Source organism: Lichenostomus cassidix, chromosome 12, assembly GCF_008360975.1.
Source record: "Lichenostomus cassidix isolate B80296 chromosome 12, HeHo_3.0, whole genome shotgun sequence".
NCBI classification, from domain to species: Eukaryota; Metazoa; Chordata; class Aves; order Passeriformes; family Meliphagidae; genus Lichenostomus; species Lichenostomus cassidix.
This window is the reverse complement of record NC_139493.1, coordinates 19,419,630-19,442,739: the sequence shown is the minus strand read 5'-3', so window position 1 is coordinate 19,442,739 and position 23,110 is coordinate 19,419,630. Positions and strand designations below refer to the sequence as shown.

Below are 23,110 nucleotides of genomic sequence, written 5' to 3'. Positions count from 1 at the left end.
TTTCTTTTGTCTTTCATTAGATCACTCACATGAATAAATGGGTTCCAGAACACCAGTTTGGATGGAAGACTTCCAACAAATTGTTTTCTTGCTTGGATCACACTTCTCAAGGGGCACCCAGTCTTACAAAGGATAGACCACCCTGTAACCCTGCTGCTCCCAAAGAAAGGGGTGCATGGCTTAGTCCCAGTTTGAAAGCCCCAGGAGTAGCTGTGCTGTGTCCGGAAAGCAAGATCACAACAGAAATGAATCCCTGGCTGGAAAATTGCTAGAAGTTTTCTTAGCTCCAAAAGAAACCTTGAAGGTATGAGGTCTGATGCTGGTTATACTTTTCTTCCTATGTGAGATAGTGGTACCCATCATCTTCCTGACTCCTTTTGCTGATGAATGCAATGTAGTGCTCTGAATTTTATCTGGGTTTAGATCAGCTGATGCTTGTCTTTAAAAAGAGCCCTTTATCCTCTGAAGCTGAGAAACAGTTCTTGCAACGATTCATCACGAGTGACAAAATCTTTAACAATGCTGTTCTCATTCTGGCCTATCTATAATTCTTAGATGTTGTTTCCCCTTGGAACAATGTTATCTGAGAAGAGCAGAATGGTTTGGCTGCAGTGCTGTACATGTAGATGGTGAGGCTGAGCCTCACAGCCCCTCTGCTCCCTGCCTCATCCTGCGTCTTAGCCATGAGATGGGCACAGGGAAGGGACAACAGTCCAGAAGGCAGAACTTTAGGAATGAAGAGAACATTTGGAAATGAGAGGCTACCAGTTACTTTAGAGTTAAGTAAATCACAGAATCCCAGAATGGTTTACTTGGAATGACCTTAAAGCTCATGCCGTCCCACCCCCTGCCACGGGCAGGGACACCTTCCACTATCCCAGGCTGCTCCAAGCCTCAATGTCCAACCTGGCTTTGGACACTTCCAGTGATCAAGAGGTAGCCTCAGCTTCTCTGAGCACCCTGTGCCAGGGCCTCACACCTTCAGGGAAGTTCTTCCCAAAGGAAAGAATGTCTTCCTAAAATCTAATCTAAATCTACTCTCCTTCAGGGTAAGGCCATTTCACCTTGAACTGTCCCTGCAGGCCCTTGTTTAAAGTCCCTCTCCAGCTCTCTGGAAGACCCTTTAGGCACTGGAAGGGGTTCTAAGGTCTCCCTGGAGTCTTCTCTCCTCCAGGCTGAACACCCCAAGCTCTCCCAGCCTGGCTCCAGAGCAGAGGGGTTCCAGTCTGTGCTCAGCCTGGTGCCTCTGGCAAAAACCAGTGACCTGCACTGCCCACTGTGTCTGAAGGGTGTTTGCTCCCCCTTGTGCATCCTGCAATTTTTGCCTACTTGTTTCACAAAACAACATGGGCTCAGCACAGCCCCTCCCAGCACGGTGCTCCACTTCAGCAGTCTCCTGCCTTCTTTTGCAGCCAGCCTATATCAGTTACATTAATTCATGCCATAACTGAAGGCAGTGGCCATCAGACTCTTTTTTATTTTGACTTGTAAAACCCAAGACATTTGCGCAGCCAGAGGGAACACTAAAACCAAGTGGGGAATGGGTGCTGTGATGTCCTCCTTGTCTCATTGCACAGCACATGAGCACCCTGAGAGAACACCCCTGACTGCCCCCTGCAGACCCAGCCTGTCTCCAGTGTCAGAGCAGCACCAGGAGCTTTGCAGAGGCTGATTGAGCACCAGTTTCCGCTGTGAGATAATTAAGCAAGGTCATTGTGGGGATAACTCTGTGAAGACAGTGGATTACAGCAAGGAGGACTTGGGCTCAGGGCAAGTGGTGTTGGCACCCTCCAAGCCTGGCTGAGAAACTGGCTGAGAAACTGGCTGAGGCTGCAGCCAGAAGAGGTGAAGGGGTGCAGGTGTGGGATGCAGTTCCTGTGAAAATGCTGTGGTAAGAGAACTGCTAATTAATTCAATACCACAATACATGCTTAGGTAGAAGGCTGCTTCTGAAACCTATGCAGACTGAAACAGCAAAACTGCAGCTTCGACATTGCTCTGAGGTTTGCAGTCCTTTCCTGACAGACTCTGAAGATGTTAATCTTAGCAAGGGAGTGAGAGAACTGCAAAGCAGTTCCCTCTCAGCCATATGTGGTGGGACCCCTGTTCAGCCCACACAGCAGAGCTCCCACCCCTGTCCTCAGCAAACTTTTCTCTAAAACTGTCCTGCAATGCATTCCCCTCCCTTGCCTCAGTTAGAGCCCTCCAGATTCCCACTGGAGAGAGCAGAAATTCATTTCCCTTCACACATCTGAGAGGTAAAGAGCACACGTACCACTGCCCCTGGGGAGTGTAAAATAAATCGAGGAGCGCTGGTGTGCTCAAAGCCTTGGAGCAGCTGCATCTGTTTTATATAACAGGTCGTAGTTGTCTCTGGCAGCTTGACCTTGACTATCAAGGCAAAGTCATCTTTCCCCTGAAGGCTCCTTTCCTTGGGTAGGTTGGTCCCTTCCCTGCTACCAAGGCTCGTCCTTCCTTCCCGCTCGTCCTGCCCTCCCTCCCTCCCAGCTATGGCTGCCATTTGTTTCTTCCCAGTTACTATAATCCAGTTTTGTCCTGGAAAAGACAGAACACACTGCTGCACCATCACTCCTTCAAGAGTTCACACAAAGCAAGAAAAGGGGCTGCTTCCCAAGTTAACTTTTCTTTCCCTGTGCTGCTGCAGAAGTATAGGCAATGTTTTAAAAGGGTTGTTATTCCTTCCATTTCAAACAGGAAGGGAGGAAACTGTGGGGCAGTTATGGTGCTTTGGGATCCTGGTTATCCAGGAAAGCTCATCTGAGCTGCACAGCACAATGGGCTGGGCTCAGAGGTGCCACAGAATCAACTCAAAGTGCTGAAACCCAGGAAACACAGAAGGCTTTCATCAGTTTTCCACTTTACTCTTATTAATGCTTCACCCAAAGATGAGCTCTTCAGAAGTTAATGAAAAACATCTAGCAAGCACTAAATTTTTCCTGCCATTTTTGATGAAGAAAATCCCTAAAGTTGTAATTTCAATCAATCTGTTTGGATATACATTTTTATTCCTTATTACTATTACTTCTGCTTATATAGAAGACAAATAATGCAAGATTCAACTTTCTTATGGTTAAGTAATTCTCTAGCTTCACATCCAGCCTGAATGCATTTCACCTATATAAGGCGGAAGAACATTATATTTCACAATATCTCTGAAATAGTGATGCTGATGGACCTGACAGGCAGTGAACACTTTTCAGTCTGAACTTTTTACCTGACTTAGGGAATAAATAAATAAATAGATGAATAATATCTATCTTGAAAATATTCTACAACCATAAGCTAGCTAAGGATATCTTCTGGAAGAAACCCAAATCTTGTGAGCATCTTGTACCCTATCTGGTCTGACAATCCTCTACATAAATAGCAAATAAACACAATTACTGCCTTAACAGTAACCATATGGCTAAGGGAGACCAAAAAGAGGGGGGAAAAAGAGGCAATTATGTTCTTTCCTTACTTATTCCTTGAAAGAAGTCAAGCAACATCTTTTTCATTGTCTTTTTGCCCATCTGTTTTGAAATCCTCCATAAAAAGCTGCTAATTGTCCTTGAGAGCATATGAGTTTATTTTTGATTTCGGCTTACCCAGTGAGATCAGTGACTTGGTTAGTCTGGATGTTGCATCCAAGTGGGAGCAGCAAACCTCACAGCCATGGCAGTGGTCTGAGTAAACACAGGAAGGCAGTGGTGTTTACTGCCTGTATTTACAGTTTTACTTTATAACAAACCCTTTCTAAAGATTCTGTTTGTTTGTCATAGGAAAGACAAGTTATGCCAAAATTGGAGGTGGCAATCTTTGTCTCCAAGAAAACACATACACCTTCTGCATTCCGCAGTGCTGGTGCCTGGGGAGGCCTTCAAGATTCAGGGGAAACTGGAGGGAGGTGGGGGGCAATGATCCTGGAGTAGCAGGGCAGGTTTGCCTCACCCAGTCCTCTTCTGATGAGACTCATGTCTTCCACCAGGAAACTGATGGATGAAAACACTGAAATTCCTTGTCCTTTGAATGCGTTATGTTTTCTGCATGATGATAACAATGTGATAATAACACCAGTTTCTCCATTTGCAGCTTGACATTTCCCACTGCAACCTTGCTTTGGTTCTACCGACAGCTTTAGGAGAGTCTAACACCAGAATAAAAATGCAGATGAGGGCTGAGCCCAGAGCCCCTGCAAGGGTCCCAGTTGCTTCAGCAAGCCTAACAGTACTCCTAAGACTCAAGTTTTGCACAAACTTATTTAGTAACATCCCAGTGTACAACTTATGTTAATTTAGGGCTTGAATATTTCTCAATTCTTCTTCAAATAAATCATTTTATCTGTACCCATCATTTACCAGCCTATCTCTGTCTGTCCTAAGGAGCAACACATTGCATTTATCACCCCCTCTGACATCATTTATCATGGTGTTGTCCATTAAAATCCTTGAACAAACCTCTCCTCTGCACTGAGGAGCTGCAGGATTTGACCCACTTAAATTTAATAAGAGACAGATTCTTTCTGAAGTCTCTCTGATGTTAGTAATTCACATGGGTTTCTTTTTTTAGATTAGGTATTATTGCCTGGCATTTAAGGCTCAGATAATTAAGTAGATTTATATTTATATTGTCTTATTATTTACTCATGTCTGTTACTTAAAACCTAATAACAAACAATGACATTATTACTCAAATACTTAGGATATCCATAGTCAAAATTAGGACCCAGTGCAAATGACTGCTTATTCTGACTTGATGGATAAATAAACATTCATCAGTAAAAGCAATGAGGACAGCAAATAAACCCTTGCTCTCTGTATCTTTTGTCACATGGCCAGGACATAGAGCATTGCCTTAAAGGTGGGAAGATAGAGACATCGATATCAAGGATGGGAAAGCAAGTTAGAAAGTCAAATCCAGTATAATTTTGGACATGAAGGTCTTGGGATACAAGCAAGATAAGATTTGAATGAAGAGATAACATCTTTATTGCACATAAGGATAGACTGGTAAAAAGAAATAAGCATTCAGGCTCAAAATGCTTTTTCAGCTTGCATGCTGTAAAGCTTGTCTGCTTTTCCAAGTATATCATTATATCTCAGGAACGATATTATCTCTCCCTGCAGACTTTATAGTGCTTAAAATGTCAGTTCTTCTTGAAGATGTCTGCTTTGCACCTTCCATCTGTTCACAGTGACGAAGCTGCTGTCCATCTCTGCTTCTCAGTCCTCCTACAGCAATGTGGGGAAAGGTACGCTTCAGTAGAGAAGAGTTACCAAATAAACCATGTCTTTTAGATGAATATTAACCTCATTTCCATACCTAAAACTGTTGGCAGAGACCACAGAGCATGGGTATTATATGTCTGCCATGTGAAATACTATTTATAGGAGCCAGCTCTCAGAGTAGGCACAAGAAAAAGTTACCAGTTGTTTCAGTGCAATATGTGTACAGTAAAATCTGTCTAAAGTCCTTAAGAAAAATCTTTTACTGGGAAGAAAAAAGAGTTAAGAAGAAAAGAGTTGGTGGGTGTAGCAAAATTAGTTTGAGTTGTTTTTAAAAAGAAGTAAGAAAAACTAAAGCAAACAGGAAATACCCTAAATTCATATTGTAGATGCTTAAGTGGCATTTATTTTTATTAGAACTGGACAAAAAAAATCAGGCTTTTGTGTTCATGAAGTGTGGGTAGAGGGATGGTATATTCCCCATTTTGGAAAGGAAAGAAAGGTAGAGTTTAGCTGATTTGCCCAGTCACACTACATCCATACCAGCACACAGAATTAAACCTTGTCCCTTTCCCAAGGAGGTGTCCATCCCCTGTTCTTTTGACAGAGCAGCCCCATGAAGGGTCAAAGCCAAAACAGCTCTCTCGGGTGAAGTCCTCAGGTTTTACTGAGGGCAGAAGGGAGGAGTGTGAGGCCTTTTGGCCAACAAGGCACCTTTTACACCCAAACCATTTTGCAGCTTTCTGCCAAATTGTATCTTACGGTACAATTTAGGTCCCCAGAAAGTCACTTACGCACTGCTCAGGTAGCATGGAGGCCTCAGCATCAATGAAAATGAGATCAGTTTCCTGTTCTGGGCTGACCTCTGTCCCAGCACTGCCACCACCCAAACACAGGGGACAAACACACGACACCTGCACTCCCAGGAGAGATCCCAATCCTTCTGCCAGGCACAGATGGCCAGGAGCTGCTACCTGGGGCAGCCCAGCCTTTGTCCCCCTGGCCCTGTGCACTCCACATGCCAGCCATGCTCACACACACGGAGCGCCAGCATGATCCACCCACTCTTCTGGCTCCTTCCCTCAGCATTATGTCAGTCTGTTCTACACCACTGGAGCCAGTCTGCTCCCCCATCAGAGCCCTGTGCTCATAAACTCAAAAATATCCCTCCTTTCTGCTCCTGCCAGCTTCCAGCTGGGGGGAGTTCTGCTCTGCTCCCTTTTTAAACTATTCTCATGCCACACTGCCGAGGCTTCATGTGAGTCTATAGACTTGTCTTGCCAAGAGCCCAGACCTAAACTGCATCCCCTGGACCACAGCACTTAAGGATTGCAGGATGTGATTCCTGGCAGTGAGCTGCTAAAATGGTGCTTTTTAACCCTTCCCAGGGGAGGCTTCCAAAGTCCCATCTGTCCCACTGCCCCATGATGGCCTCTGCGCCTGGAGCTGGTGGCACTGCCTGGGGAACAGCTCATCCCTGCTGTGGGATGTGCATTTCTCCTCGCTGTGTCTGGAAAATGTGGGCATAGCAGAAGGAGTGGAAATGCCTGGAGGTGTGCTATTTCCCTGACGGGTACTAATTAAATGTACATTATGAACCATTCCATTTATTGGTGTAGAGTCCTTAAAATTTTGCACGGTTAAGGCCAGTTTAAACATTTATGATGCCTGGCAGCATTAGCTGAGAGCATGGCTGGGATCACTGCAGCTCGTTCAGTTGTTGCTTTTACCAACTGCATTTAAAAGAAAGTCTTAATTTTTCCATGTGTGACCTTCCCCTCCATTTCCTCCCCCACCCTTTGTTTCCCTTTTTATGTGGTTCCTACATTTATGGTGGTCCTTTCTGACAAACTGACAATGATCAGGTGAACAATCCCAGTGAGCAATTTTTCTTCCCCTGCCATCCTTCCACACACCAAGGAAAGTCAAGATCAAGAACACTCAGACATTCAACCTGTTCCCAGGTGTTTCTGCTTTTCCCCTTTTTGAAGGAGAGATACTGCATTACTTTCATCTCTGTCATGAGTTTGTTGATGTCAGCAGTAACATCAGATGTGATTTTGCCCTGTGCTTTCCCTGGATATCCATAGGGAATACTGTTGTTCATACATGCAAAAGCAAGTCACAGACATACGAAACCCAACTGAAACTGAGTCAGGTCTTCAAAACATACTCAAAGTAAAACACTGAGCCATCTTGAATCATTAAGACTATTTAATGACACCTTCTCTTCCCATAAATACACACTAACACTTTAGGACATTTCTCCCCTTTTGTTCCAAGTCAAGTAGTTGTTTGTTGTTTCCAAGATTGTCCTTCAGTACAAGAATGCAGGGCAGTAGTTATTTCCCCAGGAAGCTAATAAAAATCCTTTTTCATTATGATCCAGAACATTATTCCAAGAAATAAATAGCAAATTCGAGCACCTCCAACATTTCTGGGAGTCTTTACTTGTGTTATGGATCTTGAGATTATTAAATGTTACTAAGTAAGCAGGGAGGCTTCCACCAAAAAAACCCCAATCTTTAAGATAAAAGTTATCTTTCATCTCAGCATCCATAAAGTGAGGATTACCAAAGACACCAGTGTTTCTGTGAAGATGGTGTTCATGAGATGACAAGGAGTCTGTGCTACACACAGGCTATCCAACACCTTCCCTCCTGTGGCACTGATCATCCCAGCCCCAGTTTTCTCTGGGAATTCCAGCCCTCCAAGTGATTGCAGCGAGCTTCTGGCCCTTTGCCACTCAGTCCAGGATATTCTTGGCAACAGTGATAAGGGCACTTGTTCCAAATAAGGAGAAATGTAGAAACTGGTTTGTCTCCGCATTCTTGGAGCCAAGCAAATCCGCCAAAGCTCACGAAGCCGGACAGAGGCGGGGGGGAAAACACCCACAAAAACCCCAAATGAAGCAAGAGTGAACTTCTGACTGTCTGTCTCACCAGCACCAGCCAAATCTCATTAAAGAGCCACGATGATGAAATACATTGACAGTAAGTGCAACAGACTTGATGAAAGACTTTAAAATGTTTATGCTAATCCAGAGTTTCAGTTTCACGTTCCATACAAGCTTTCCAAACAAGAACAGTGCCAGAAAGTATGGAAGAATGATCTTAAATTTTACCTTTCTAAAAAATTTCCAAACAAAATATCAGGCAAAAAACCCAAGCATCAAACTCAGAGTTTTTCAATTTTTTTCTCCCCACCTGCTTATTTTGCAAGACAGGTGAAAAAAAAGGTTTTCCTCAGTTTTCTCAGTTTGCTTGTGAGACAAACCTGAGTTGGAGCTACAAGCTCCTTCAGCATCTGGAGAAACAATGTGGACCAGCTTGTACCTGATTTACACCATGGATGAACTAGCCCAGTACCTTCACAGTTACTCCACACCTAGCAGGAAGACACCCCTGTGCAGAGACTGAGTAATTCAGCACTTTAAAAACAAAAGAAAACCCCCAAGAAAGCTCCAGTCCCAGTCCTACTCCAAACGTCTATTATTTAGTCTGACTGCCCCTGCTCTATTTCCTCCACTTTGATCAACTAATGACCAAGAAAAGCAATTACCAGCATAAGGAAAATATATTCTTGGTATCTTTGAACTGCTGTGGCGAGTGTAAATGCATTCCTTTTGTGAGAACAGAGGAAATATTTCTTCAGTGGCTAAGATGAGAAATGAGGGGGAAACAAGTAGGAGGAGGTAGGGGAGAGACTATTATTTTATTAACTAATTAGATCAATGTTGAAAGAAAATGAGCCTGCAAATCTCTGCGTTATTGATTCTGAAGAGAAGGCTGCAGTATACAACAGAGATAATGAAACACTGGGATTTCCAGTTAGAAATTACTTGTCCTGCCTGGACAGGGGAGTATAACAACCTACAAAAAAATTAAGTTATTGTCATGGGAGGGTGGGATAAATACATAACTGGAGGTTTGGGAAAATGGTCTGTGCAGGTAACAACTGGTATTGTACTCCATTCTTCAAAGTCTTCCAGTGCCAGCAGATAAAAGAGAAGAAGAAATCCTTCTGCCATTTCTCTATTTTTTGGTGCATTTCCACGAACATCTCCACTGCCACTGTTCCAGACAGTCACCTATAGCACCACCAAAAATGCCAGAAGAAACACAAGCAGGTCTGCAGTAACGAGCCCAAAACTGAGTGAACCACTTCAACACCAGCTGTGGGTTGGAACCAGACACCACCACAGCAGTGCCCCCACCCTCACTGCCCCTCACTGTTCCCTAGAGTGGAGATGATGCTCAAGGACATAAACTGAAAATTCCAATACCCTCTCAAAAACGAACACATGGGAGCAAATATTTAACATCAAATTCTGCATTTCTATAAAAACACTCCAAGAAAGAAAAAAACATAATGCCTTTTAAAAATAAAAACAAAGAGTGGAATTCGGGAAAATATAAATCATCCTTTATTAGTGATTTCCCAGGGCACTCATTCAACAACACACTCTGAAGTCCCGAAGGTACACAGAGCAGCTGCCTTCCAAACCTGCAACACTGCACAGTTTAGAGCTGTGGTATAGTTTAGAATAATATTATTCCTCAGGATCTGGCCTGGCAGCTCAGAGGCACTGCCAGCAGGCAGTGAGCTCCTCACACTGGCGCAGGCTTAGGCGTCAAGCAAAAAGGGTGGATGTTTCTCTTTCTGACCTGTGCCCTTTTAAAAGGGAGAGAAGCAATGAAACAAAAGCCTCCTGCCAGGGGGGTAAAAGCAAGAGAACCCACAGGAGGCACTTGCAGAAAGAAGAGGCTGCAAGTGGAATTCCTAAGAGATGGAGATTGTTGGGGTCAAAGGTACCAAAGTTACCAAATAGACTGTGAACTCCAGGGATTTACAAAGACAGGAAAGTTGGGAAGAGAGCCTGGCAAGGGCTTTCAGAGTTCTGAGAAGGACAATACTACATGTCAAAAACCAACCCTGCACCACCTGCCAAGGGATTTGGACTACCCAAGTGAGGCACAGATTATCTATTCAATACACACTTGGCAGAGATGTGAAGTCCCACTGTCTCCCTCTCTGGACACTCACAAATCCAAACCACTAAATACACAAAGAAAACCTTCTGAAGTTCAACCACCAACACCCAAACTGCTCCTACCCCCACTCCACACAGGGTGCAAGGCTGACTCGAGGCTGGGGAGCCTCACACTGCATTCTGGCAGCTCTAACTCTGCCTGTTGGCTTTGAGTGTTCTGCCAGACTGAAGCCTGGCCTTCACCCTCCTCTGATCACTTCATTTACTAGTGCAGACATATGTTTTTGAACAAAAGTGTGGGTACCTACATGGAATAATCATGTTTTTAAATGGCCTTCATCATTATATTTGTCAGCATCTTCCAGATGTGATTCAGGCAACGATACCAGCACATGTCATTTGTGTCTTTGTTCTCTCCCCAGAGGAAAATTAAGTTATGATTAAAGCTGTGCCTTCACCCAGCCCATCCACTTCAATGGAGCTCTGCATCAACAGCTGTTGGGAAAACTCTTTCTTGAGGATATTAAGTCTTTTCCTCAGCAAATAATTATTTTCAAAAAGTCATTGAGGCTGGGGTTTTTGTTTGTTTGTTTGTTTTTAGTGCTCTCTGAGTTAGCAGGAGATGCTGGTGGTACCCACCACAGCCCAGCACAGCTGCAGGTTTGAGGCACCTGAGAGCAAACTCAGCCTTAACCCTCCAGCCAACAGCATCATCTCTGGTGTCTGCTGTGGGAAATCCTTGGGTGAAGGGATTTATTCAGCCTCTTAGATAGTAACAAACACTGTTACAGGGGAAGTACAGGGTTTATTTCATAGCTCTTATGCAAGGACATGTAGAGGCTGTAACCATGTGCATCACAACTGCTTTGCACCCAGTTCTCTGTTTGGACAGAGCCCAGAGCAGACTCCAGCTCTCCCAAATCCCAGTCAGGTACTCAAGCCTTCGCATGATTACTGCATCAGTAGCTGTAGTTTGGTGTAGAGAGTGCAGACTCCTGCCCGTGTGACTCACAGTTCAGAGCAGCATTGTCCAATACACAGGAATGCATAGGATAGGCTGTGACTCTGCAAAAGTTTACAAATATCTCCATCGGTTACTAACTCCTCTGGTCTGCAAATGTAGTATTGTGCTGATTCTGGGAATCCCTAAACTTTGTGACTGCACTCCACAGTGGTTCCCCCCAGCCCCAGTGATAACCAGGCACAAGTCATGGCAGGACTGTGGTTTGCTGTCCTCAACACCACAGCACCCTCGTGGCCATTAATGCTGGGTTAAGAGTTACAAAACCTGATATAATGTGGTGTGTGTGCACTAAATCTCTGTTAAACAAGTACCTACAGTGCAGGGTTTGGTTATCATGGCACATCACTTGTGATTACACTGATGGCCAGGCACAGCCCTGCCCCTGCTCGGAGAAGCAATTCTACACTGTGTTGTGTCACAACTCCAGAATTACACTTTTATATTAGTCACCTGGAAACTCTGTCTGGGACATTCCTGGTCAATGTAAAAGCTATTTCTCCAAAGTGCAACAGGACTTGCTGTAAGAGACCTCTGCAACAGCTAAAATTAACTGGGATTACACTTACAGAACTACTGTTAAGATGACCATAAAAGTAAATGACATTTTTACATTTTGGTGGCTGCAGTACAGGTGTGGTACAAGCTGCTCCACCTTAGCTACAGCATACTTTTAAATTCATGGTGCCAGCACAGGCAGTGTATCCTCATCTACCCCAAAATCAGTTTGGGATCTGCAGAGGCTGTACCATCCCAACACAGGGAGGTCAGTAGGCACCTCCACCACATTCAAGGCCATGTGAGCTGAGTCCATCTGACATTGCAGACAGAGCTGGATGTGGGAAATGGGCTCTTTGGTCTCCTAGACACACCAAGGGCTTCTCTCTGCTATGATCTCATCAGAGCAATTCCTTTCTCATCACCACCAAACCTCAGCCTTTCCACCATGCTGTGTTCCCTGCAGAAGATCACTCGGTGTCCATCAGTCCTGTGTCTGCTTTCCATGGTTTACTCAGACTGCAGGAATGACAATGCCCCACCTCATGTCCTTCATCAAAGATTATGAGTTTTTTTCCCACAGTCAAAGTATTCCATGCACATTTTCTTCCTGCCTATCAGTGCTGGAGAGGATCTATCCTGTTCTATGGTGCATCTGGCTGTAACCAGTAATTCTGCAGTCCGAGTGAGCCAAAACTGTCTCTGGAGTGGAGCCCAGTGGAGTCTGTTCTGCCGTAAGGAGCCCTCATCAACAGAGAGAAAGGCATCTCCTCCCTCCCATTCCTCAAGGCATTTTGGATTTATTTTCCTTACATTGAAACTGGTGTTGCTATGTTTCACAATTCCTTCCTAGTAATGGTGGCATAGAGGAGAGTTTAGTACTCTGCACACTGGACTATTACTCATAAATAAAATTAGATTCTGCATCTTCCCCCTCTGCCATTCTTCAGAAAGGACAGCATTCCAAACTTATTCTATTGAGACGAACTCTGACTCCTTCAGCTGGCCCTTTCCATAATCAGTGCTTCTCTTCAGAAACTCGGTATTTCCTTGTGAGATTGAATGCTCGAGTTACAGGCTATTAGCAATGAACCAGATCTCATGAACCCTGCACAGAACTAATTTAATTTCCCTTCTCACATGTTCTGGGTTCACTAACCAGGCCGTGGGTCACCTGTAAGCACAAGGCACCTCACCTGAGACCAATTCTTCACCCGGAGTGAGCCCGGGGTTTCTGTCCCATTGGACTGGTGCTGGTCTGTGAGATCAGAGGCTCTTTTTGCTGCAGCAGCTCCCCCAGCCCCAGCATCACCAGTTCAGCCTCTCCATCCCATTACCATTGCACCGTTCCACGTTCCAAGCAGTTAAAACATCCTGCTGTGTATTTATGCAGTGAACACAATTCTTGGCTGCCACACAGGAACTCACTGATGTACAAAGGCTCTCATCCCACCCCTCCCATCACAGCATGTAAGGCACCACAACAGCATCCCTGTCCTCTCCAACCCTAGCTAAAAGGAGGAAAGCTAAAAAAGGAAAATTCACTGCAGATGTCGTTTTTAACCCCACCATAACAGGAGCCTCAGCTCATAGGAAGTCAGTCACTGTGTTCCTGAAAAAGCACCCTGGGCCAAACCAGCCTCAGCGCTGGGGTGGGGATAGAAGGATCCATCCTGTGCCAGCAGCGATGGGATGAGCCCATGGGGCAGCCTCAGGAGCAGGAGTGGCACCAAGCTGGCCCATGGCCCAGTGCCAGGGGACATCAGGCAGGAGCCCTGTGAGGAAGAAGTTTATTGAAAGGAATCGAAAGCTCTGGAATAGTCCCACACACTGACTGCTCTTTGCAGAGAACATGCAAGAGAAGAAATTGTGCTTTAGAAACCAAACAGCTCAAGTTTGTGACTTCAGCTATCTTACTATCATTGTAACCAGATATAATTAACTCAGTAGCCACTTCAAAATGAACATCTCTGTGATGCAGAGAACACTGAAAGTGTGAAGCTACTTTTTATTTAACCTCAAAGTCTATTTTACTCCATAATCCTAATTCTCCAGGGCTTGAATTTTTTCCTCCTCCTGGCATGGATGGGAACAATGGAAAGACAAAGACAAAAAAAGGCAAATGAATGGGAAAACATGTCTCTATGTCTGAGGCAGGTCTGCAGGACACAGAAGGACAATGTGTGTGTGCCCCCCATGGCAGGAGCCCCCTGGCCATGGTCTGCCACAGGATGTCTGTTTGCCAGGAGTTCCCCAAGGGAACAGGGGTGGAGGGAGCTCAGCTCTTCCCTCACTCTCCAAGATGCCCTCTGCTGACAGAGGCACAGGGACTTCTGCAGAAGAGGCTCTTACACTCTGGTGTTAAGGAGTTATTGTAGCATGGCCCTTATTACAGGGCCCTTTTTATCATAAAAGCTGTCTGAAATCTACTTCTGTGATGAATTCAATATAATTGATATCACTGACTGAGTAACTGATTCAGAGAAATAAAAGTGAATGGTTTGTTTGTGGTATCTTGGAGGCAATGTAAGAATTTGGGTCCATTAACAGCTCCCTGTCCTGCTCTGGTCCCTCAGTGTAAGGAGAAGGAGCAAGGCCCAAGCTGAGCAATCCAATGCCTTTCCCTATCTCAGGCTCCCACAGAAATGGTGGCATGGACTGGCCAGCACCTGCAGTGACCCACATACATGTATTTACACACAAAGAGATTGTAAATCCTTTCCTCCCTGGGCCAGAAAGGGAAAAAATTTAAACTATGAGGCAAAAACATCCCTCTCACCCATGTGCTGCTCTTTTAATTGTTCTGTACATTCCAGTCAAAAGAAAACCTCATGTTTCTTCCTGGAATAGCCCCATTCAAAGTTCCAGCAAACACACAGAGTAACATTTCTTCTTCTTTCCAATAAATCATTTGATCTTGCTCAGGGATCCCTGGATCTCCCAAGGAACGCAACAGCAGAGTGCAGAGAGGTCAGATTTTATCGAGGCAGGAGCAAGTAAGCTGCAAAGCCAAGCAGAGCAGGCCTTGCTCAGGCAGGTCACAACAAGGCCACTTCCATCCTGGGGAACACACCAATAATTTGAGTTTTTACACATACAAAACAGATGCCCCAAGTCAGCTATAATCCTTTATTAGGTTTGCAGCTGTTGTCTTCCTCATGAGTTTATCAGCTTGCACAGCTCTTGTGTAGCTGTTCTTAATTCACCTCAGCCAGGCAAGGGGTGGGGTGGCCACAAAGGAGCAAAGGGAATAAATGAAACCTACTCAACTCACTTGCTAGAAATGGAAAAGGAAAAATGAAGACATTAAACAAAAAAAACCAAAAAAAAAAAAAAAAAGTAGTATGGCTTTTCAAGAGGGAATTCAGGAAAGCTATTGCTGATTTAAGGAAGTGTGAGAGGCCATGAAAGTACAGCCCAGGCCTGAACTCTTTCCACTGAGACCTCCTGTGCACGTGGACAAACACACACCCAGTCTCTGTACAGGTTTCCCAGCCAAATAAAGTGTTAGGAACATTCCTGGAGGTGGGAACTGGGCCTTTGGGTGCTGCACCAGTTTGAAGGAGACTAAAATTCCAGTTCAAGGCCATTGACAGCAAGTGAAAGCACATCCTCCTGTGGGTGGGGATGTTGGGATGAGGCTGCTCAAGTTCAACCACAGGCACTGCCCCAAGACAAAGCAAAGGGTGCAGCGCTGCCCGTTCCTGCTCCCCTTTGACCTGACAAGGAGAACACTGTGGGGTAGGAAGAGGTAAAACCCTCCTCTGGTTATTTTGGAACAGAACAATGTGAAATTACCTCCTGTAATCCTTCCCCTTGCTTTGATCAGCTGCACCAACTGATCCTTTCTAACTTTTCCCAACTACAGGACACTGATGAAGACACCTTTTTTCCTAACAGAGCATTTTCCTTTTAATAGTATGCAAAGCCTTTCCTAAAACTTTCTTCATCAATTACCTGTCTAGAAAATGAAGAGTTGGTGTTAAAAACTGCCACATCTTTAATATGATTGACTATGGCTGGTTTTAGTCAGCAAAAGGTCTCCAAGTAAAAAATTACTTGTCCATTTGTTCTCTGACAAGAAGCACTGTTGAGGCATGGGTATCATTTACGCTCAGTCAAATCCTAATGCTGATGGAAAACTCTGGGTTTTGGTGACTCCTGAAGTGCCCCACAGGGGCTTGGAGAAATGTGTCACCACTGAACGTGTACCAAATGGATCTGGAAGGCCTGTAAGATAGGAATTAACTGGAATGACAAATTGCACAAACGTGTGTTTCTCAGTTGGCACTTCTCTGCTACATGCTTATAAAACTGTTAACTATGGAAAAAGAAAGATGGATGGAAGAAGATCTTTTACTAAATGGTTTTTATAGAAAAAAACAAAGAGAAGTTTGATGTATGCAAGCTCCCAGATAGTCCTTGTTTGACAGCCGGAGAACATAAATAATTCTTCCCTGCTAATGGGATTTTATGATCTCAGGAACAGAAAGATTTGCTCTTTATTTTAAGAATGTCCAAATTAAAGGAGTGACCTGAAGTGGTAGAGACTGGCCTGGTGAATAGTGAATACAGAACATTTCTTCTCACCTTATTGTTGATGTTTACAAGATTTTTAGATGCAATCTTTTACAATATAATAAAATTGTTGATTATGGCATAAAAATCTGTAAGATTTAATTTCTCCATTTCTTTTTGTGCAGACATTGATCAAAATAAGATCAACTGTAGAAAAGAACAGGTTATTATTTTGCCAAGAAAGGTTGGATCAGATGATCCTTGAGGTCCCATACAAGCTGGGCTTCTAGGATTATTAAACTGCAGTGTAATAAACATCCATATCTTGTAGCTATGTTTTTCCTTTAAAACATTTTGCAGAATAATTATAGCTGGAACAAAGGAACCTCAGAAAATTGCAACACTGGAGCTTTTTTTGGGGAAGAAAAAAGGAAAGAAAACAGCCACAAAGGAGTTCTGATATTCATTTCTAAATTCTAATAAATACTTTGATCATATCATGCATTGCCAGATCTGGCCTCCAACTTCGGACTTCATCCAGTTTCCTAAAGAACCAGGGAAATCGAGCTCAAAACTTTGGTTGTGCACTTTTCTAAATGGCAAAATACCAACTTCACTGGCATTTTTGTCTGCATGATTTAGCAACACGATTGGAGGAATTTTCCTGAAGCACAGAAGCAACTCCGCTTTTTGTCTATTTAAAATTGCAAGTGATTGCTCAGTGACACACCCAAGCTTTAAAATCAGGAGCAGTAATAATTATTTCATTATTTCCATTTGGACATTCCTTTAAGAATTATAAAGCATCAAAACTGCACTTACATATAATAGAGTAAGAAACAAAGGAACACCAACACCATTGAAGACAACTCCTAAAAATGGCAATGTGAGCTTTTGCCCTGAAGTGTAACGTTGTGGTAAGGCCTTGGTCTTGCAAATATTTAGCACATAAGCAATCCTACTAAAGCAAGACTCATCCATTGGCTTTTTCACTGGTGGAGTTTTCTTTTATTTATATATATTTTAAGGCAACATATTATGAAAGTTGGAAGGAGGAAAATAACCCGGGAGCAGGAGGTGGGTTCACCATCGGTGTCCATGGACAGCACCTCAGCAGAGCCACCCCAGCGAGGCCACTGGCCCACCAAGACCACAGCTTTGTGGCAGAAAGAGAAATCACCCAATGGTTTTTTCCCAGTACTCCCACGTGAACATCTTCCCTCTCTAGTGCAATACCCTGCAGAAGTGACTACACCTAAAAATAATTGCTAAGAAAAGGTTCCAGCATTTATCACAAGGTATGTACTGCCTTTCTAACCCTTCCTTCGTTCATTGGCACATGATGATGCACAGAATTGCATAAGAAAACAAAACATAAAAAGATAAAAATTAACTTAATTTACACAACCAATAAAAAAGTTTAAAGCAATGATAGAAAAATAATATAAAGGCTAGATACATGAAATGCCAGTTCAACAGTATTAAGCTTTGGTAGGACAGTTAAAGAGCATAGCACCAATAAAATCCAATGTCAGCACAGGCTTCAGTAGGCATGAGCCGTGATGAAAATGTAAATTTTGGCAAGAAAAGTAGTGTAGGTTCCCTGCCGCCACAGTTTCATTTCCACATCCAACAGGAAGTCTTTGGGCTCCTTGACCTGCCGCTGCAGATACACAATGCCCGTGTAGGAGTTGAGCCTGCGGGTGCTGAAGTAGCCCTCCTCGTTGCCCTTGGTGATGGTGAGGATGATGTTGTCCCCGGCGTAGGCGGGGGAAGGGCCGATGCGGAAGATGTGGGCTGGCACCACGATGTTGGTCTGGAAGTTGAGCTGGTAGTAGGTGATGCGCACAGGGGTGTTCTGGCACTCCAGGTAATTGAAGCAGCTGATGCGTTCACACCTCCTGGGGAAAGAGAAGGGAGGCACCTTCAGTGGCCAGGGAACAGCAGGGAAAACCAGGAAAACCTCCAAGCATTGCATAGGGTCAAACTCAGTGTGCTTGTTCTGCTCCTCCAGCACCCATGGACATTTATAAATGTGTAATTGTCAGAGTACTGCGGAGCTAGCAGAGATCATGGATGGGGGGAGCTGTGTGGGGAAGCTCCACAAGGAAGAGCGAGCCAGAGTCATGCTGCAAACAGCACAGAGCCAGGAAGTGGGGCTGGTGTTCATCACCGACAGGGCTGGGGCAGTGCTCCAAGAAAATGAGAATGAGACCCCTTGAAAAGGTAGCTAAAACACGGGAATGGGAAACAAACTCCCCAACTGGCAAAGCTGCTCAGTTCTATAAGGCAGAAAAAGAATGTTTTAAGCCGTAAGCATGTAAATATGGATTCGCAAACCACTGGCAGCCACTGAGACAGGAAATGGGTAGAGAGATTTTGGGGCTCCCAAGGAGCTGGGGGTGTGCCATTCCCAGAACCCTGTGGCCTGGCAAGCTCAGTATCCTGTTTTCCTTCAACACCCCCTGAGGAACTGCAATCTGAATATTAAACAGGGAGCCCCAAACCCACCGTAAAAGTAGAGCACTGAGCAGCCTAGCTGCTCCTGCTTGGATACAACGAGCATAGATGATCTTGCTTTAAAACTTAATTATAAACAGCCATTCTAGAGCTGCAAGGAGAGCAGCAGGCTCTGATCTCTGCTGCTCCAGCAGCAGTTGGAGGGCAAACAGGGCCTCTAGGGCTTGGAAGAAGGAAGGATAACCAGACACAAACTCTGCATGGGAAAGGCCTATGAGCCCTAGGTGCCAAAGCAGCTTCTCAGAGCTCTGAGCACCTGCACCCAGCCATAAATGAAGCTCTGCATAACACCATGGCCACTGGCCTGGCTCTGGTGCTGTTCCAAGGCCATACTCACATGTCAGACACCTTTCTGTAGTTGGAAGGGCACTCGAAGGACAGGCAGCGGAAGCTGCCCTGGATGTTGTAGCAAGTCTCTGCAGCTGAACAGTTGTGGGTTTCTATTGCACACTCATCGATATCTGAGAAGAAACACAAAAAAAAGGTAAGTTCAAAAGTAAGAATCCATCACAGTTTGTGGGCTGTGCTGTGCTGATGAGACTGTGCACAAGGAGCACGAGGAGTGTGTGGGTTTGTTCTGTGAGCTCCTGTCTTCAGTGCCCAGTGCTGTGTTACCCCTTCAGTACCTGTGCCTGTGCCAGGGCTGGGGAGGGGAATGCACATCCAGGTGAGGTGTGTCAGGCTCATCTCCATGCACAGATACCCACTGTCATTTGCAATTCTGGCAATTCCAATTCTGCTAAAATTCTTCTTTGTTTAAATGTCTTCTAGGGGAAAAAAATTTCCTGCCTTGACATTATCAGTTGATAAGAGATGACAAACCCACTCAGCAGCATGTGCAGTAAACAGGGAGCCCACTCTTCCCTACAAGCAGCTTGTGACCCTTCCCATGCTGTGTGACAGTCCCCCTGCCTGGCAGTGTGGCAGCTGCAGCTACCCAGCACATGCCCGGGGCTGGCCTTCTACTGCAGGGCAAGGATTTCTTTACATGCACTTTGGAACCCCTGGCACTCTCCTGAGAACCTACTGTCCTCAACCAAACCCACCTGATGAACACAGAATAAACATGAGAAGGAAAAAACAGTCTCAAACCCCAAGATCTTCCTGTATTGCCACTTCTCAGTGCAATAAAAACCAAGCATGAACATGTTTGGTTCAAACCAAGCATGAGCATCCAGACAGAGCTGCCTGTGTAGTTGTGTTCTCCCAGCTCCTGAGGTGCCACAGATGTGTTGTAACTAACATTATCAACTAGGCTGAAAGGAAACAAAATGAAGTCAGGGCATAGCAGTAGTCCAAGGCAGTGGAACCCTAAAGGTCCCAGATCAGCCCAAATGTCCAGCCCTCAGCTGGGTAAGCTTCGCCCAGCTTTTCTGATGGAAGACAGCTTTGAAATAGTTTCCTATTAGTTAACTCCTAATAGTTCTCAGGAATAAACAAGCCCCACCAGGATGTAACCAACCCATACTAAAAGCCAACAGGACCGTCCCGCTGCCTTTCTGAGAACGGAGAAAGCTAGGCTGTGGCAGAAGAATGAATCTGTGCATCAATGTTGCTCTGGATTAAAGCAGAGCAACCAAATTAAATCTGGATTTAAAGCAAGCAAATACAAAGTGAAGTGGTCACTGCTGTCCTGCAGGGTCCAGGAGATGTGAAACACGGGAACTTAGAACAGCACTTCAGGACGAGGTGCACAGTTTGAAACCTAAGACATAAATATCTCCCCATAATGAGATGTAATTACGGAAGACATAATAAAGAGCATTTAAAGCTCAAAGACACTTTATGGCCCAGAGCATAAACGTGGTTACCTAAACAACACATATCCACAAGCCCAAGCCATGGGCCTTACAATGCTGAAAACCAGATGCAGTAAGGAGGATCCAGCTTGAGCAGAAAACATTGGCAGAGACCTCGCAGTCACATTGTGTACTCCCAAATGTCTAGACAATGCACAGAGGCTTTAAAATGAAATAAATTCTAACAGACAAGGCATGTGGACTGCGTAGGGCCCTGCAGCTCTGCAAATTGTCGCAGCAGAGAGACTCTTAGAAGGAAACCGTAACACTCCACTCCCCCCATTCCCCTGGGATGAGAACTGATCTCATACACTGAACTGGCTGGTTTAAAAGGCTTGCAAAGAAAAGTATACAATAGGAAGTAGGAGAGAATCAAAGTCAAGTAAATCCCTTGCTAGTTCTCAGCAGTGCCCGTAGGTGAAAAGAAAATTTCTTCCATATTGCAATCATTGTCATGAAAGCACTCCCTGCATCACTTTGGCTGTGCTGCAAAATACCACAGGCAGTTTCTGCAAAAAAGATCCATATGTTGAGACACTGCTTCATGAGATACAACTCATCTGTTTGAAAAAAGGGTATGAGGAACATACCACCAGTAACTCTTCAGAACTGGTCAGATGATGAGCAACTGGAGCCAGATTTTTAGCTGGGGGAAACCAAGATCCTCTTCCTGAGCTCAACAGAGCCAACATCAACCCAGCCTTCCTCCAACCACGTGTTCAGACATACTTCAGTATCTGCCCAAATTTGTAACTCCAGACCTGCAGAGCTCCAAACAAGGGAATGCATCCAGGGGGCAACCTCCAGTGCCTGACCAAACACCAGCTCAGGAGTTGCCACACACACGCTGAGTTTCGCACGAGACCAACCTCACCCTCCATGTACTCGTGCCAGGTGGCAGAGGCACTTGGAGAAGCTTTTCCAAGAGTTACTCTTTGGGATACTCAGTGCACTGGGAACCCCCTACATGCAGGTGAGGGTCATCAGGGAAGGCTCCACACCAACACCACAAGAACAATCCACTTGTCTGAGTGTCCTTGTCCTCCTTCTCCAGCACCTGGAGCCACTGGGTGCCTGCAGCTCGGCCTGGGAGAGCTGTGCTGGCTGAATAACACAGTGACTCACACTTTAACTCTGGAATATGTTTTCAGCCTGAGTCTCACTGCTGCCAGAGGTGGCAACTAACATGCCAGAGCTCAAAGTTAGCAGAAGAAAACCAAAGAAAGATGGAGGAGAGTTACAGCTGCACTTTTCTAAAGGTGGATTTTACATAAGACTTTAAGTGCATGTGGATATTACTGCAATCATACTTAAAAGCACATTTAAAAATATTTTTAAATGTTTTAGAAGGATTTTAATTGTCATTTAATCTGCTTCACTGCTCCACAGTCAGAATTAAGTATGCTCACGCTGCTTATGATTTACACAGTGCAAATTCACTGCCATTACCACTCAGAATTCAAGCACAGGAGATACATAACCAAAAGTTACATGAAGGGTTCCTGAATGAGCAAGGGCAGGAAATGCCTGGCAGTTGGTGTAAGGACTGCAGGAATGTGTGCAGAGTACTAAAGGTAATCAGATCCTCCATCATCCTTACACAGGCAGTGCATCCTTTGGAAATGGGGGGTTCAGCTCAGAACCACACAGCTGCACACCAGATGGAAACCACCAGACTCCCAGAAGACATTTCCATGATTCTGAAGAAAAGGGGTGTGTGAGGGGAGGGTACTTGTCATTTCACTAACATTTATTAGTGCCAGCAGGATTAAGCTTAGGTGACTCTGCTGGATGGCCAAGTTCCCATTACAGCTCCAACAGTTAATCTCCCAGTTTTCTGGGGCAGAAAACTGTAACTCATAATGAAGCCACAGATTTCTACATCTGGCACCTCTAAAACCCTGATCATTTAGTGCTGCGCCAAGGTGCACACACAGCTCTCGTGAGTAAGCAAATGCCTCAGTTTGAAGGATGAAGTTGGCTCCTTGGGAATTCATCTAAGCAATTAGCTCACACTGACAGCTGAGTTGCCACAGCACTTTCTTCTAGCACAGGGGAAAACTGACTTTGCAGATACCAATATTTGGCAACTTTGTCAAAGACTGACTTTTTAACAGTGACTAATATAAAACATGGAGACTTGACTGAGCAACTGTAATGGCTGAGCTCATTCCAAAGACATTAATGATATAATCCTTGCAGTCCCTTAGCTGCTGGTTACCTCTGCAGGTCCTGCCATTTGCTGCCATGGTGTAGCCCTGCTCAGGACAGGCACACTGGTAGCTGCCAGGGACGTTGACGCAGCGGAAGGTGCAGAGGATGCCAGCGCTCTGTGTGCACTCGTCGATGTCTGCAGAGAGAGCACAGTCACACAACAGCAAACAAAACAATACACACATCTGCAAAGGGAGCCTGCACCACACAAGGAAATTCTCACCTGACACATTTATAATATATTGCTAAACATGAATGCGACCATGAAGGTTTGACATGGCTGTAGCACTGCTGATGGTGCTTTCTGAAATGCTGAGCACAA

General features: G+C 44.8%; 1 protein-coding gene across 5 annotated transcripts in view; it reads right to left on the bottom strand.

The window, feature by feature from the left end:
- Positions 1 to 17,240: 17,240 nt before the first annotated feature.
- Positions 17,241 to 23,110, bottom strand: part of FBLN2 (fibulin 2) — a 100,992-nt gene continuing 95,122 nt past the window's right edge. For all 5 annotated transcript variants that reach the window (XM_085073130.1, XM_085073131.1, XM_085073135.1 and 2 more), the window contains 3 exons: positions 22,796 to 22,924; positions 19,113 to 19,236; positions 17,241 to 18,156 (listed from right to left, as the gene is read on the bottom strand). In XM_085073130.1, the coding sequence (XP_084929256.1) occupies positions 17,799 to 18,156; positions 19,113 to 19,236; positions 22,796 to 22,924 (611 nt within the window). In that variant the 3' untranslated portion in view covers positions 17,241 to 17,798. The remainder of the gene's footprint in view (positions 18,157 to 19,112; positions 19,237 to 22,795; positions 22,925 to 23,110) is intronic.